This window comes from Lepisma saccharinum, chromosome 3, assembly GCF_977018435.1.
Source record: "Lepisma saccharinum chromosome 3, izLepSacc3.1, whole genome shotgun sequence".
Taxonomy (NCBI): domain Eukaryota; kingdom Metazoa; phylum Arthropoda; class Insecta; order Zygentoma; family Lepismatidae; genus Lepisma; species Lepisma saccharinum.
The window spans coordinates 87,056,490-87,073,428 of record NC_139231.1 but is presented as its reverse complement, the minus strand read 5'-3'; the positions used below and the strand labels follow the sequence as shown (position 1 = coordinate 87,073,428).

General features: G+C 38.3%; 2 protein-coding genes across 2 annotated transcripts in view; both read right to left on the bottom strand.

Annotated features, from left to right (window-relative positions):
- Nucleotides 1–856: 856 nt before the first annotated feature.
- On the bottom strand, nt 857–1,282 carry LOC145985599 (histone-lysine N-methyltransferase SETMAR-like). The gene has a single exon (XM_083119668.1). The coding sequence runs from the start codon at nt 1,280–1,282 to the stop codon at nt 857–859; it is 426 nt and encodes a 141-aa protein (XP_082975794.1).
- Nucleotides 1,283–2,625: 1,343 nt separating this feature from the next.
- The window catches only part of Art1 (arginine methyltransferase 1), a 28,082-nt gene continuing 13,768 nt past the window's right edge, over nt 2,626–16,939 (bottom strand). The window contains exon 4 of the mRNA XM_083118972.1: nt 2,626–3,470. Within this exon, the coding sequence (XP_082975098.1) occupies nt 3,087–3,470 (384 nt within the window). The 3' untranslated portion in view covers nt 2,626–3,086. The remainder of the gene's footprint in view (nt 3,471–16,939) is intronic.

Sequence of the window (16,939 nt, the reverse complement as noted above, 5' to 3'; positions counted from 1 at the left end):
CATGATATACACACACCAGCGCCGCTGAACAGGAGAAATTGCACCTACTGCCACCTGGGAACAAACAAAGCAGTGACGAGGTACCCTTAGTGAATGAAGACAGAGGATCTTCTAAATTAATAGGATTTAACCATTAAGTTGTGCAACGTGGAAATACAGAATTTCTAAAGTTCACGTAAGTAATTTTAAATGGAGTTTACAGCATCCATCATGAACTCTACATGGACCCCACGGAGGATTGCACTAGCCTTGAGTCCAGGCTGCAGAGCATTGCTAGGTTACAAAATTCAGAATGTTGGTTGATATTTGGGTGTCTTCAGTGTCATCACATACATATTATACAAGGTAACCAAAAAGTTTTTGCCATTTTTGATCATCAGAAACAAAAAGGTATGCAAAGAATGTCACATACTGTTTAGTCCTCAAAGTAATCCCCATCGGCATCCAGCACCTTCTGTCAACATGCCTCAAGCTGTGCAGTGCCTTGGCGATAAATCTTGGGATCTCGGACGGAAAGAAGTCCGCGAGTGCTTGCCGCAAGTCTGCCTCATTTGCGAAGTATTTCCCACGAAGGTGGTTGTCCAGGGAATGGAAGAGATGATAATTGCTGGCTCAAGGTCTGGGAAGTACCATGGATGGTACAGTGTCTCCCAGCCAAGTCACTGTATGGGTATCCCTGGCAACCCGCTCCACATGCAGCTTGGCATTGGCGTGAAGAAGCAGTACACACTTGAGATTAACCAATGCTGGCTCCTTATGCTTCAGTGCCTGTTGCGCACGTTGCAACTGCTGCGAGTAGAGGTTCCCAGTGATGGTTTGGTCCATTCGTAGCAGCTCATAGTGCACCACTTGGCAACTAGTCCACCATACGTAGCATGATCTTGCATGGGTGTGAAGGTGGTCTTGTGGTGTGAGGCACAAAGTCCCATGTTGACAACCAATATCTGGCACGCTTGGGAGTGTCATATAGGACCCACTTTTTGTAAAGGAACGAGAAACAGGCTGTTACTTGTCGTTGCTTCTTGCCTTCTAACAGTGTATGAGGTACCACCCTCTTGCTCAACTTTAACGAATTTCCTATGTGATGCAGCTGCAGTCTGGATGTTTTATCGGAAACCTGGAAGTTGTTGGAAAGCTCACCATACCTTAGTCTGCTGTCCTCCTGAATGGCTGCCTTCAGGGCCTCATCATCCTGGACCTGTGGTCGGCCACTGCTGGGTTCATCACAAAGTGACATCTCCCAACCTGAACTTCTGGAACCAATTCCTATTGGTGCGGTCATTCACAGCATTATCCCCAAAGGCTTGACATATTTCGGCAACTTGATTCTGCTCCGGACAAGTCCACCTTAAAGTCATAAAGCAGACAACCCCAAACGAGCTACTTCAACACTTTCATTTCCCTTCGGCCCCTGCTCAAGCTATGGCTGCTATGAGTGTTCAATGTGTGTATTGGGCAAGAGCAGTGTCCCCACTTCCACACTGACCACTTTTCCGGCACGTGGCACACATATTTTCCTATCGGCGATCATTTCTTCCCATGTGATGTGTAAACGGCAAGAACTTTTTTTGGTTACCTTGTACATTCAATATTCATGGTCCCAATAGCCATGTCATAATATTCATGGATTTTATATTTTCTCACAATTTAAAGATTTTTTCATCACCCTTGCCCCCTGATAAATATAAAACCGAGGTTTCACGACATACTAATTTACTCTCATTTTTTAACACCACCTCTCTCTTGGATGTGTAGTTGGGACCCCAAGTGCTGAAATGTACTTGATTCAAATCTTTCACCATACCAGATTGTTTGAAGATCCCAGACAGATGAGAAGACAAGGCAGGTATGGCTGGCTTCACTCAATTCCAACCATGTGTTTTCAGCTTTAATGGATTGAGTAATTTGTAAACCATTCCAGCATTAGCTCAGGGAGTCTAGCTCCAGCAGTAAACTACATTCTAGTAGCCCATTCTCTATAAGGACATTATAGTTTCAAAAAGTCCTGTAAACTTATATCTACACAAAATACAATGTAGAATTCAACATAGTACAACCAAAAAGAGAGCTTTCCTTTATGCAAATTTATTAAAAAAAATTGACATTTCTAGTGGTAGACAAGTTGATGTAATAGTGGTTCTCAAATAAAATTTTAATCACACAAATAATATTTTGTGTGGTAGACAGGAAAACCTCATTCATTATATATAGGTAATTTCACATATAATGATCAAGAACAAGACAATTACAAAATAGTCCTGTGAAATAGAGTAATGCACCTAATATCAATCATATTTCATATAAACACCTTTCCAAATGAAAACTATAAAATGGCCCTACTTACAAAAATGTTCGTGAAAAACGTTTAGTAGTCCTGGAATAGTGTTGTACCAAATTCATACACACACACACACAAAATGCATTCCACTTTTAAGTATGTGCACATATTGTTCCACTTTACAAAGAAAACTTACATGCATGCACATATTGGTAACAATTAAAAAATTGTACTATTGATGTTTAATGTTGGCTTCGTCACAGACATGCAACTCAAACCAAGAGTGGAATTAATCAATGACTTATACAGATTGACACACATTTGGTTTATAAATACAAAAAACAATATTCAAATTGAAAATTTCATTTAATAAATTCCACGTCTAATTAACATTGACATTCTTTGTCATTACAGTCCTGCATCAGGATATCGCTGTGAAAACATTTGAAAGAAACTTACAGTATGTGAAACCAGCTTCAAAGACAATATGCTGCAATGTAATCAACCATGTGATTTCATACTTTGTAAATACACTTGTTCTGAAGAGGAGAGAATAACATTTACCCTGGAAAACAACGTGGTTGGACAGCAGTATATAGGCAAAAATTTACGACTGAATGCTTCATCACAAAATTGTTCTTTTAAATATAAGAAAGAGGATTTACTTACGCTGCCCTGCATTTTCTTAAAAACTCATCTATTTATTTTCATTTGGCGACTAAAGCTATTGAAGCATTCAACAGCGCAGGAGGTTTAAACTGACCACTGTTGACAGCTCTATTGTTCTTTCCTCTGTTCAAATAGCCATTCAGCGCATGCGGTAATGGTTTGTTTCGTGCATTTCACACAACTCACCCTTAAAATCAATTTCAACTGTAAAATCAAGGTCACGATTATTACGTGCATTTGGCTTCATAGAAAACACACCATAGATCTCTTCATTCTTCTTTACAGTCAAGTAATCATCAAAATAGAATACAGTCTGCTTCCAGTGGGTGTAAGGTGCCTCTGGAGCAGTGCTAAAGCCAATTCGCTTGTGACATTTTGTAAATTCAATGTTAAAGAAGGTAACCAGAGCCTGGATGTAATCATTTCGTCGAACCTGCAGATGGAACGGAGCAGTAAACGTCAGATCTTCTTTTTGAACTGTGTACAGATCAACTTCTTTCAGCAGACAAGCATTGGTTACAACCTGAAAAAAAAATCATTTTTTTTTTGGAAATAACTCTAAAGAGGCTCCTAAATTACATATGACATTTTAGTTTTTATTTCACAAATGGTGAAAGTGATGGTAAGCATCATTTAAGATGCTTGAACATTGTTGACAAAATCAGGCTTAATCCCAGGTTAATATCCCTACAATCCAGATCCAAGGAAAGTTCCCAAACCGATACTTTACAGGCAGCTATCAGCTAGCACATTGCAGACAGATATCCTGTGAAAACTAACACTCAGACTTAATCAACAAATATTCTTAACAAAAACAATTGTGAATGGGAATGAATTATTCAGCAACCCTCACACATGTTTTACAAATAAGTAAATGCCCCACGTGCATGATGACAATAGTCCCACCTGCATGGCAAATTTTGTATTAGCACACAAATTGAACATTTTGTGAAATAACATGCATAGGCTCATGCCTAACTAGGTTTGAGTACGAAATATGAACAATGGTTAAATATTTTTCACATCTATTTATTCTTCATCAGAGAATAACCCCTTTGTTGTAAAGAGAATGTGTTAGCTCATATGAACTGTCATAGCAACAATGTTTTCTCTCATTAATAATGACCTGGTATTCAGTGCACGTAGAGAACAGTACAAATATTGTCACCAAAAACAAAGCATGAATTTTTCTATTTTGTTGGTAAATAACAAATGTTTTTCTCTGCTAATTTGTCATGAAATTAAGAATGTTTGCACAAATAATTTGCAATCATGACAAGTTACACAGTCGGTGTCTGTAGTCAATATCAACACCTCGAAATGCACAACAGAACATGCACCATGGCTACTTGATCAACCCCATAAGAAATTTTATTGAATTGTACCGATGAGAATACCAAGAATAAATCTTGTCGAAAGTAGAAATCATAGAACTTAAGACCTCCTGTAATTAATGGCACATGTACCTTAGCAGTATTGCCAACTAATGAAAATAAAATAATCCACAAAGACAGCAGTGTTTCACTGATGACCTGTTGCGAGTTAATGTACGTATGTAAAAAAATGAAAAATTCAAATGTACATCTTGCCTGGTGGCAGACTTTCGGAGTCCAATCACGGCATGGTCTTGTTTGCGAGTGTCCCTTCATCAATTTCATCTGACAATCACATCGTCATCATCGGAATTAGCCAAAATTGGAAGAAACGGTGATAAATAAAAATCAGACAAAATTTACATCTTACCCCCCGGAGGTAAGATTGTATCCTCCAGAGCAGTGGCAGCGAGGCGGGCAGTTGAACCCTTACTTTTCGCCACTTTTGCCCCTGCACTATGCTAAACCTTATATACAAAGAAAAATATACTGTCTTTGCCTCCCGGTTTTGGAACCACTGCTCCACAGTGTACTTCAACGTGCCTACAGATACATCATTCAAAAACAGACTCTCATGTTCTTGTCGCCCTGCTCGAAAATGCTGGTTTATGCAGCAAAAACACTAAGGGAAACTAAAACTGCAACATCGTGAAGCATAGTCCTGGCAAAAAAAAAAAAGTGGGGAAAGGAGCAAGGAAGCACAAATATTTTAAGGCAGTCAGATTTTCTTGTATCCTACATACAAAATAAAATGCACATTTGGGGGTGAATTCTTAAATATTGTCACATTTTTCTTCTCCCTCGTTGAGAGGTGTTCTTACCTCCCCCACCCTTATTGTCATAACTCTACCTCTTTCACCCGCAAAATTATTCTGGTCTGCGAACACCTCTGAATTATAGATCGGATCCTCTGACAGGGATCAAGGTAAGAAAATACATTATTTGCATGAGACGTGGGTAAAAAATGTGATTATTGTGTTATTGTTTTCCAGTGCAGGAGAAACAGAAAGAAAGAAAAACGATATCTTTTCATTCCTCGGCTTATCGTTGTTTAGCTTCCACTAAAACTGGCGGTATATTTGTTGCACAAAAGAGAAAACAATACTCTGCATTCATGGTGGTTGCGGTAAACGCGGTTTAAAATTACTTACGTGAAATTTAGAAGATTTCGCACTTCCGCATTGCACAATTTAATGGTTCAATCCTATTAATTTCGAAGATCCACTGTCTTCATTCACAAAAGGGTACGGCGTTTGAAGCGGAGATGGTACCGCGGCACTACATTGTTTGTTCCCGGGCGGCGGTGGTTACGCGCGCCAGTGCTGCCGAACAGGAAAAATCGCAACCACCGCCGCCCGGGAACAAACAATGTTTTGACGCAGTGCCATCTCCGCTTCAAACGCCGTACCCTTTTGTGAATGAAGACAGTGGATCTTCGAAACTAATAGGATTGAACCATTAAATTGTGCAATGCGGAAGTGCGAAATCTTCTAAATTTCACGTAAGTAATACTCTGCATGTCAACAATGTTGGGCAATAATTTGGTGGAAGGGGCAGCAATAAAACCAACGGGCTTAAATTTGCTGAAACAGTTCTCACTCCATTTAAGTTTTACTAAGTCATACTAAGAGAGGACCCAATGTCAGATAAATGGAACTCTTGACATAGAAAAATATGTTCATTCTTGAACAAGAATACATTCTTAATCACTTCTTGAAAATTTCTTATACTTCAGTGTGTAGGTCTATCCGTTAAAATAGGAATAAGTTTTAAAATGAGCGGGTGAAGTGCCAGTGAACAGCATATGATGGCCACAGCATTCACGAACAGCTGATGTGGGAGTGATACGTTACTCGAAGTGAGACGGTTTGTTTACAGAGAGTTGTAAGGTTCGGGATTCAGACTGTAGCATTCCACTTGTATGCTTGTATTGCGCGAGGTACTTGAATGCATTAACTGGATGACAATTCTGCTCTCAAATAACTGGACGACAATTCTGCTCTCAAATGCAACGTCAATACATTCACTTACATTGCCTTGCAGATTTAAGAGCAATTGCTCAGCCATTACCTTTGATGAGAAACTCTTCAAATTAATACTTATTAGAGGCACATATTTTTGGTAAATAAAAAGCAAAATATCAGTACAAAAACAGTCAATTTCGGGTTCAAAAGTGGAAAAAATAAAATAAAATTTCGTTGTTTTAGCAGTGAAAAAGTGGTGCATAATGACACTTTGGTTTTAAAAAATGTGAATATAATCCCAAAGTTGATTTAAAAAATGCACTTGCTACACAAAATAAACATATTCCTTCTAATAGCACATTTATTTCATTACCAGAATATTATGTTTATTCTTGTATAAAGGGGTCCATTTTTGCTTCTCAAATATTTACACAAGAATTAATCAATTTTCCGTGAATTGCATAACTCGTGGGATAATTGTGACTTAAGGAAGTGTCGTGTCGGTAAATAAATATTAAATTTCGTGTTTAAGAGTTTATAATGCATTTTGCAGTTCTTTTCGGGGGACAAAACAGGGTAGGAAAATGCACCTCACACCTTTCAGAAACATGAATAATTAACATTAAAATGTTATTTCAAATTTCATGTTTTCATCAAAATCGAAATGCATGCCTCTTACTTATTATGCGAACAAATCAATGGCACCATGGCACTTGCCTGCCACTGCCACACAAACACTGGGTCAATCCATATGAAGTCATACAACATGGTTGCTCGACCATTTTGAAAAAAGTTATTTTTTGTGTGGTGTGAGCCTCATATGTTGAACCACTTATTTTATTTTTACTATCACCGATTTGAAGATGGCTCGCATTTTCTTATCATGGCACACGTCATTTTCTTCATTCGTAAGCATCAGTGGCAACTTTTTTATCTCAGCTCTGGTAAGTCCTACAACAATGAGACAAAATCTGTGATGTTAAGCACATTATAGGCTGCAATTATATTTCTGTGTAATTTTCTAAATATTATTCCTTCATAATAAATTTTAAGGTCAAAATTGTGTATTTTAATTGCTCAAAATGACATTTTTGAACATTTTTGGGGGGGGGGGGGGAAAGCCGGTTTTTTTGACACTTGAATTTTTTTGTGCAAGTACCTGTGTACCAATAGAGTATGTCAAAATTATTTGAAGCTTGAGACTAATATTTTTTTTCCTACAGGGTTATAAACATGTACTTTTTGTTAAAAAATTGCAAGTTCAGGGTTAAATATCTCTGGTGGGCAGTTGTTTAAAAATCTGAAATTTGTACACAATACAGTACTTCATGATAAGTACCTTGAGTAAAAATTTTGAGTTTGAGATTCAATTGATTTAAGGGATACAAAACTCTTGAAAAATTCAATATTTTGCATTAAATATGGCATGCCTAATTTAATTTCTTATTAACATTTTGTGTTAAAATTCTGCAAAATGTAATTTGGAATGTCAATGAACAACATTACAATCCTGAAATGGATCTGCAATAAGGTATATATACGAGGGCATGCTGAAAAGTAAAGCTTCCTATGTTTTTATTTTCTTTGTTACCTTGTAAACGCATTTTGGTTTTTGAGCAGCCATACATTGCACTTATAAGACTTTCCTGCTACTCCATTGAAGGTTTCAAACTTCTATCGCCAGGGGGTGCTGAACTATTGCGAGGAAAATGGCAGCATGTAACCATGCAATGTCGGTGAAGCGCCTGAAGTAGCGTGCCGTGATCGAGTTTATAACCGTAGAAAATGTGCTACAAATTGACATTCATCTGAGACTGAAGGCATTTTATGGGGATGAATGCGTAGACATCAGTACTGTGCGATCTTAAGTTTAATGCTCTTAAAGAAAATCCCAGCTGAAGAAATCTCAGCTATGTGAGAGAATGGAATGAAAGACCACGAACTGCAACTGATGGAGGTAATCGGAATCGTGTTCAGCTTAACATCACAGATTTTGTCTCATTGTTGTAGGACTTACCAGAGCTGAGATAAAAAGTTCCCGCTGATGCTTACGAATGAAGAAAATTACGCACGCCATCTTCAAATCGGTGATAGTAAAAATAAAATAACAGTGGTTCTGAACTGTAAACGTATGAGGCTCACACCACACATAAAATAAACTTTTTTAAAAATAGTCTAGCAACCATGTTGTATGACTTCATATGGATTGACCCCACTGCAAGTGGCTTGTTTAATGGCACCAAGGTATGCATTAGCATTTCTTTTTCACCACTACTTTCTCAATAAAATGTCAAAATTTCTTTCTTTATCCAGTATTTCTTTTGCATTTTGACAGATCATGACTAATTACACACAGCAGCCCATCACGAAACGTCCATACCACAGAAATGGATCTTTGAACAGACAATCTTAAATACCGTATTTACGCGTGTATAATGCGCACTTTTTTCCAAAATTTTTGCCCTTCAAAACTGTGGTGCGTATTATGCACGGAATAATTTGGACAGCCAAAATGAAATCACGCATTTTTTTTTCCACTATGTCACTGCGTATAACATGTATATATCTACAGATTGCCTTTCTTTAGCAATAATAATTTTAAAAAATAACTTTTAAATGCGAAATGGCCGTTTTCCATGAGTTGTCACTGGAAAGTTTTGCGACATCGAGAAAAGCAGCACCCGTTCTGGCGGCATTCAAGCACGCGCCTACCGTCACACGGGAGACGTATCAAGCGGTATTTTTCGCGGGAGAAATAACTTCCACAAAAATTGTTTTCGCCTTAGACATGGCCATGATCAGAGATCGGGCGAAAAATACGTTTTTTGCACTCATTCACTTCAGTTATATCCAATAGCACTTGACCTCTGCCCTCCCCTCCCCCAAGCATACCAATGTTACCCGCAGCCGACGGCTGCTACGCAACATGCCAGGCTTGTTTTGCCTTTGTGATTTCGTTTGCTCTTTTATACATGAGAAGAGATCGAATATGCTTGGATGTTATTTTAAATCAACTTTGTAGCGTACAACTTCCAGTAACCGCTTTCATTGAAAACGTATTCTTCGTTCCCTGTAACACTTCATAAAGAAGTGAAACTGTTATAGATAATCAAAGCCACATAGACCAACTAAAGATCGTCAACACTCTTAATGCATTTTCATCCAGGTTTCCGCAAAAGTTTACTTCGATCTTACTTGCATCATAACTCCCGTTTACCACTTTCTACATTTTCATGACTGTGCCGATGTCCTAATATTTGCCAAAAGTGTTCCGTTGGCAGAGTGACTTCTCCCTCTTTTCTTCTCAGCAAACGTTTAGGGGGGGGGGGGGGATGCCGATTGTCTTCTTGCTCGTGTGTGCACACACAAGCTGATTACAGGCAAGGGTGGAAGTGGACCGCTCTTTCTTTCCTTTGACTTCTAAAATGGTCAACCAGTTCTGGATGCATTCTTGAAAACAAACAAAAACCATAGGACAAGTATAAAAAAAATGCCTCCCTACCCAGCTTTCTCCGCCACTGGTCTGCACAGCAATGTAATAATTGCAGAATTCAGGTGCTATTTTTTTCTTTTTTTAATGCTATTGTATTGAAATATTGCCCGTATCATTGTCTGTTGCAAGGTAAAATGTAAAGAAAGGGTTTATTCTTTCTTCTTCACACAGCTGATAAAAGTTCAGCCTTCGACAGTTGCGTTATCTTTGAAATACGGAGGATTTTCCCTAACCACCTGTTGCTCGAACTTCCAGCCGGTCGCATTGTTTTTACGCTGCAACTGGCGCCAGTGTTTTGTCTAGCGTCTGGGAAGTTGTCGCTTGTGGATAACAGCAATGACTCATCCAGCGCGAAGGCAAGTCATTGTTTTGTATCTCGCAAAGCTGTTTTGATTTCTTTCTTCAGAAAGAAAAAGTAGAGTTAAAACAACTTCATGTTCTGCACCTTTATCTTCAGAACCTCAATGTGTAAGCTGCGAACGATTTAAAAAATGCTCAATGTTTAAGCTGACACCTTGATTACCGTCGATTAACGTGAGAGTAAATAAAGATCTCACATTTTGATATCTGAAAATGCGCAGGTTTCATAAAGCTTGTTTTGAGTTCATTTTATGCTTTTGGGCTAATCGGGACTAAATATACAGTTTCACTTTAGTGAAATCTAATTCCAAACCAAAATGATTATCGAGTGCGACACTGTTCAATGTGTCTTAGAATACGCATTGGGTGCAAATAGATCGCAAGTTGCCCGTTTCCTTTTTCAGGCTGGCTTACAATGCAAGTCGAGGAAGAGGAAGGACTGCTCCCTGGAATGGGGGAGGGGGTGAATTAGAAGTTGGTCGAAGGAAGGAAAATGACATTTTTACGACGTATTTTACACAGCCGAACCAAAACGAAATTTACAGCCCCTTTTTTTTGTGCCTAGAAAGGTGAGATCTTCCGAGATATCTTATTTTACCGGTTCATCTTGTAACAGACAATGCTCTAGTAGACCCGTATTAAATCCAACATTCATTCTGCCCGATTATCTCCTAATAATCGTTTTTGGTGCAAATTCCAATAACAACCCCTTCGAAATAACTACCTTTTTCCTGGGAACTATGAAAGGTTGTTGTATCGAGTGTTGACTGTAACAAATATGAAGTTAAAATAATTACGTCAACACTTACCAAATAGAAATAATTACTGTATATTTACTGCGCTATTGCGGCTTGACTCACGTAAATAAATAAATAACGTTTACACTTAATTTCGTCATTCACTCCCAGTTACTAATACAAGTAGTCTGAAATGTCCTCACTTCCATCCATCTTGTTCGATATTCCCGTTACCTTAAAACTTTTGATCATCATTTCAAGGGAGATGGAGTTCCATGCCTCACGAACCCATTCACAAACAATCGGCAGCGACGCACGTTTCACCCTCCCGCTTGTTGCGAGTTCATGCTGCCTTGATGTCATCCATCTATTGTAAGCATCACGCACTGCGACCTTGAACGGGTGGTTGATAACTTTGCTCCCGCCTCTCCTATGAAAAGGCCAACATCTGGAAGTTCAAGGTCGCGTGGTAAATGCATCAGCTACGAAAGCAAGGAAAAGATCGTTTTTATGATCTACTGATTAATTTTAAATGTAATACGTAAATGTTAGTCCGACGCTAAGAATGCCATTTCTGGAACCTGAATTGTACTGCGCATTATATACGAGATATATTTTTTTGTTGCTTTTCCCCATCAAAAACGAGGGTGTGTATTATACACGCGTAAATACGGTAATGTTCACATAAGAAAATGGAATGTCCCCATACCTCAATAAAGAAAACTTACAGTGAATATCTGTAATAATGAAAACCTGTGTTGATGACAAATTTACAGGCCTAACACCTAACATCAGTGCAATCTATTTGGAAAGTTTATAAGCTTCCATATGCGTACATTACTGCTTGCTGGAGCATTGTGCTCTCATGGCACCTACCACACCATCTATTGAGCACAAAAGATATTAATTCAATATACTAGACTTACTGTCATACTATCCCTTGTGCCAAATTAATAGACAGGTGATTGCAAATGGCAACACAGTTACAATAAAAATTTCATTACACATTGTTTAACCTACATACACAGGAAAACTTCAAATACAAAGTTCAAAGGAGGAAAAAAATGTCAACTTGGAATTATCCAAACTTTTCAAGATGCAATCTTTTTCTCAAGTGAAAAATAAATCTTTGTATAAATTGCTCCCACAAGAAGATATTTTTTTTTGTTTCCTTTATTTTCCACTTTATTTTTTCTTTCTTCAAGAAAAGGCTTGTGGAAGTAGATACGAGTCCTGCACAGCAGAAGATTCAGAGACATGTTTTGATATGATGTAAGGTTCCCAAAGACCTATTAATTTTCACGAACTCTGAAATTTCTTCTTAGGTCAAGACTACAGGTAGATGGATAGCTTAGAGACAATATGCAAATACCATTGAAAAAAGTTGTTTACATGGTAAAGAATGTTGTGATCTTCAGAAATACCATGTAAAGAAAAAGTTTAGTAAGGGCATTTTTTAAAACAATTTGCATCATATGGTAAGGACAAAAAAAGTGTCAAGTAAGCCAGTTAAATAAATATGCCTGACATGTTGGAGTAAACTTTACATATCTGGAGAAAGTGACTCACTGAAATGCCAGAATGATTTGATTAATTTTAGTGCTGTCCAGTACAGCAAGCTCCAACGAGGATGGTGGCAGTGGCCACTGAAATTAATCGAAAAAGAATAAACAGCTTCGTGGATAAAAGTAAGTACTAGTTTCTCCGTATTTATGAACTTTTAACATTGAGAAACCATGCGACTAGAATTTAAATAATTTTTCGAACAGAAACCTTTTCTAAAATGAGCACGATTTGAATTGTACATACTGCTTAAACTTTGGAAACAACGTGTGCAATTGAAGTATTAATATTATGTAAATGGAACACAGCATTAATTGTGAAAGATAATTTTTGCATTCGAGGAAACTAGTAAGATTTTTTGAATTGCTTTAAATGGTTCAAGCTTTTTCTCATGGACGAAAATAACAAAAAAATAAGTCTCTTAAATACTAAACTCGCACGTACATTGTCTGAAAGTGAACAGTGCAAAGTGAAACTAAACCGGATGAAACGTAACGAAGATCATTCCCTTGCGAGTACCCTAAAATTCAGTTTTGATTGCATACCCAAAAAACCATACAGTAGCAACAATCTAATTATGATTTTTACCTATTATAATGTAGCACTAATGTGAGAAGTCCTATAAAGATGTATATTTTAACCTTTTGAGTCCCAAGGCCATTTTCACATGTAAGCCCCTTGGTCCCGAGCAGATTTTGAGCAAAATGCAGTTTCAATTAAATGAGTGTAGATGGGAGGCTAATTGGCCTAAAGAGATGAGTGATATACCGTTGTACGCGGAATGAACCAGAGATTCAGACTATATGAAATTTATGCAAATTCGGTGTATATGTGGCGGGGGAGGAGCCTAACTCAAAATTCCAAAATTTCAGGGGGGGGAGGAATGGTCCCCCTCCCCCAAGAAAAAAGTACATGACAAGTGTCGACATGCACATGGAAATGATTGCTGACATGTAAGGAACACAAATATATTTGCATTATTATCATACGACCAATGTAACATGAGATGTACCCCCGAAAGGAATGGTCGGCATGTCACTGATTCAAGCTTCAAAATGCAGCAGTACCTTGAAATGACTTTAGCTGAGAGACTATTTGCCATGTTGATATGAACGATATACCGTTGTACGCAGAATGAATCACATATTCAGACGATATATAATTTATGCACATTCGGCATACATATGGAGGGAGGGAGGAAATTCCCTGAAAAATACTTTTTTAAAAAAAAATGGGAGTTTCTCCCCCCACCCTGGCTATGTCATTGGGTGCTTTGTGATATGTTGGTGGTAGTACCTGTTGGTCTGTCACCAGATGCTGGAAGATTTCTTTGAAGAAAGTCAAGGGAAAGAAGTCCAAGGAAGACTATGCATCGTCAATATGTCGAACCTTCAGTCCAGTCTGTCCTAGGAAAGGTTGGGGGTTGGGAGTAGTTCTACCAATTCGGGAAAGGGGTTGCCAGTCGGATGGAGCAGGAGGAGAGGAAGGCGAACGTCTTTGTGACATGTCATCAGAATCAAATTCAGAGGGAATGTCAAGCTCTTCTTAATCCCACTTTGAGTCTGTATCCATATCCTCCAGCTCATCTCGGATTTCATCAGAACTGAGATCACCGGGGGCAGCCATGGTCGACTATAAACCTTTTGGGGACACAGCAGGCACAAACAACACTAGCACACTTTTCACACCACAAGAAAAACACGTAGATGACAAAAAAGTTCTTGGAAGTCTGTAACCACCCAAAAAATATCCTCGCACTTGGGCACAAAACAACACACACCTACGCACAACTTTCACGGACGAAAAGCTAGAATGCAGAGTAAAATGAACGCTGATTCTTGCAGCTGCTTGAAATTATATTGTTAGACAATGCAGGGTAACCTGTGTTGCAACTTGTGGAACACTTGTTCTCAAAAACAAAGGTTTCCTTCAGCGTGCCTCGAAATTCCATTCTCACAATAAACAACAAAGCCGGTCTTCCTTTGTCGGCAAAAATTTCCCCTTGAAAAAGACTCAAAAGAGAAGTTCCTTTTCCTGCCTTTTAACCTCCATTTTCATGAAGAAAAAAAAGTGCAAGAAACATTTCTGTTAAATACAGGTGTTAGGAACAATATAAAAAAAATAATCGAAATTCTAGACAAAAATAGAAAAGTTATAACGTAAAAACTACAACCTTGACACAGGATCTCGACCGAGACACTTAGGACCCAAAAGGTTAAAGTTACTTGAAACATTGATGCTTATCGTACGATTGGAAACTGCATGTTTTTTAATCTTGTGGCGTTGCATGAATGCTACAGCACTTGTTATAATTGTTACTAAAGAACATTTGCCTCACTAGGCGACTTATTGTTGTTGTTGAATGAATACAAGTGTTAAGCACATTTACTGTTAAAATTAAAGAATGACGATTATGCGCAATTGTGTGTGCTGTGATAGTTAATGTACTGAATGTGTATCAAAGTTTTGAATAATCTTTAATTATATTAGATGTTCAGTTAATTGAAGGAATGAATAAAAGTCAAGTTGTTACTGGGTTGTGTTCCTTCCCATTTCTTCAATCCATGCCAACGGAGTGATTCACAACAAAAAGGTTTGGATAAAAATCAGAGATTAATTAAGAATAGTAGTATGGTAGTCTTAGTATACCACTGCATATACAGTGCGTCCATTTCGATCTTCAGCCGAGAGATCGGGAGAAGCGTTGCGGGTGGCACTGGCAGAGATGCCGACATTTGCGACCTGTAATGCCCGCTTATTTTTATGGACATATGCAGACATTTATATAAATATTGCAAAAAACTAGCACTAACCTGTGTTATAATTTATCATCTGTAATTCATCCAAGTTCTGCCATTATATACACAAAAAATACGCTTTAGAAACGATGTTAAGAGCCACAGATAATAAAACATTTTAATCATAGTTTTGACCAGTACCGTCCTGCTTAAGTTTATATCCTTGAAAGAGTTTTTTGCCGATGGGAATCGTTAGGAGGTTTCGAATGTGCAACACTGTATCAAGATTACGCTGTAGACGAAACCGTTAAAAGTCAATGGTGTTTGTGAGCTTCCATGCAATCCGAAATCTCAGAGCTCGAGTTTTTTGTTCCTTCGCAACAGAGCTGTGAATATAGTGGCGAGCAGATGTAAACCAAGAGCGTGTTAATTTCGTACTGTGCGCAAGAGTGTTATTATTGGTTACTTGCCGTTACTTGTTTGTGTTAATGCAGTGTGTATGTGTGTTGTGTCAGTGAGAGGATTGGAATGCCAGCCGCAAGGTTCACGTTACGAGGGGGGCTGATAAGTTCTCGGCCCGACCCAGGACTTTAGCTACAGGCACGAAAGTTTCAGGCTATTCAACGTATTCTCCCAGAGAGTCTACACACTTGGCACTTGGTGGATATCAGTTTGAACAATTCTTATAACACAGGTTAGTGCTAGTTTTGCAATATTTATATAAATGTGTGCATATGTCCATAAAAATAAGCAGGCATTACAGGCCGCAAATGTCGGCATCTCCGTCCGAGCCGCCCGCCACACTTCTCCCGATCTCTCGGCTGAAGATCGAAATGGACGCACGGTATATACGTACATATATTGTGTACAATAGATCTTGTTGCATAGTGATTGTTTGCATGCAAGGGAATCAAGGATCAAATACATGCATTGAGGCGATACTGTTTTTGAATTCGACATATGTTAGTAAGGATGGGGTATAAACAGTAGGAACCATTTTGGACCCAATTATTCAAAGGGCTTGCATCGTTCTTGCTTGCTTGATTAAATCTAGCGATACTGCTAGATCCTTGCATAGCAAGAACGAACCAAAAATACTTGCTTGTGTATGCTTGGTAGGGTCTCACTGCATATGCTGACAATTGGTTCACACTGCACAGCTTCCATTACAATTCGTCGGTTGTCAGACATACATAACCTTGACCAAGTGTCAGAAGTTGTGGTACCAGAGCATGGTTTCGTTCCACGGACCTCTGGGTTATGAGGCCCAGCACACTTCCAAAACAAATTGAATCTAAAAGTTGACATTTTACTGTGAGTTAGGTTTATGCAGGGCTTCCTTCATGCCAAATTTCAGAATATTTCAAGGACTCATCTGAGATATTTAACCCCGAAAACTGTAAAAAATTCAATGAATGGCCGGCCATGTTTGATCCCATGCTGTATAAAAGGAATGCATTTCTAAGCACTGATATTTTATTTAGACACCCTGCAGCCAGGTTTACACATAAAAAATATTCAAGCCTTAAACTAACCCCCACCCCAGCCCCCTCATTAAAAAAATCTGGTTTACAAATCCAAATTTTTAACTATTGTTAAAATTTCCACCATAATTTTCGTACTTAGGATGCAATTTCTAGCAAAATATACTTGAATATCATAGAAATTATACTTGATTAGCTACAAAATGAATTTTTTTCAGGTCTCTAGCTCTAATGGTTTTTGAGATATTAAAAGTTTCTGTAAACTGCTACATGAGCAACA

What these genes read in the sequence shown, in the direction of transcription:
- LOC145985599 (XM_083119668.1), bottom strand. Translation starts at nt 1,282, where the DNA reads ATGACCGCACCAATAGGAATTGGTTCCAGAAGTTCAGGTTGGGAGATG.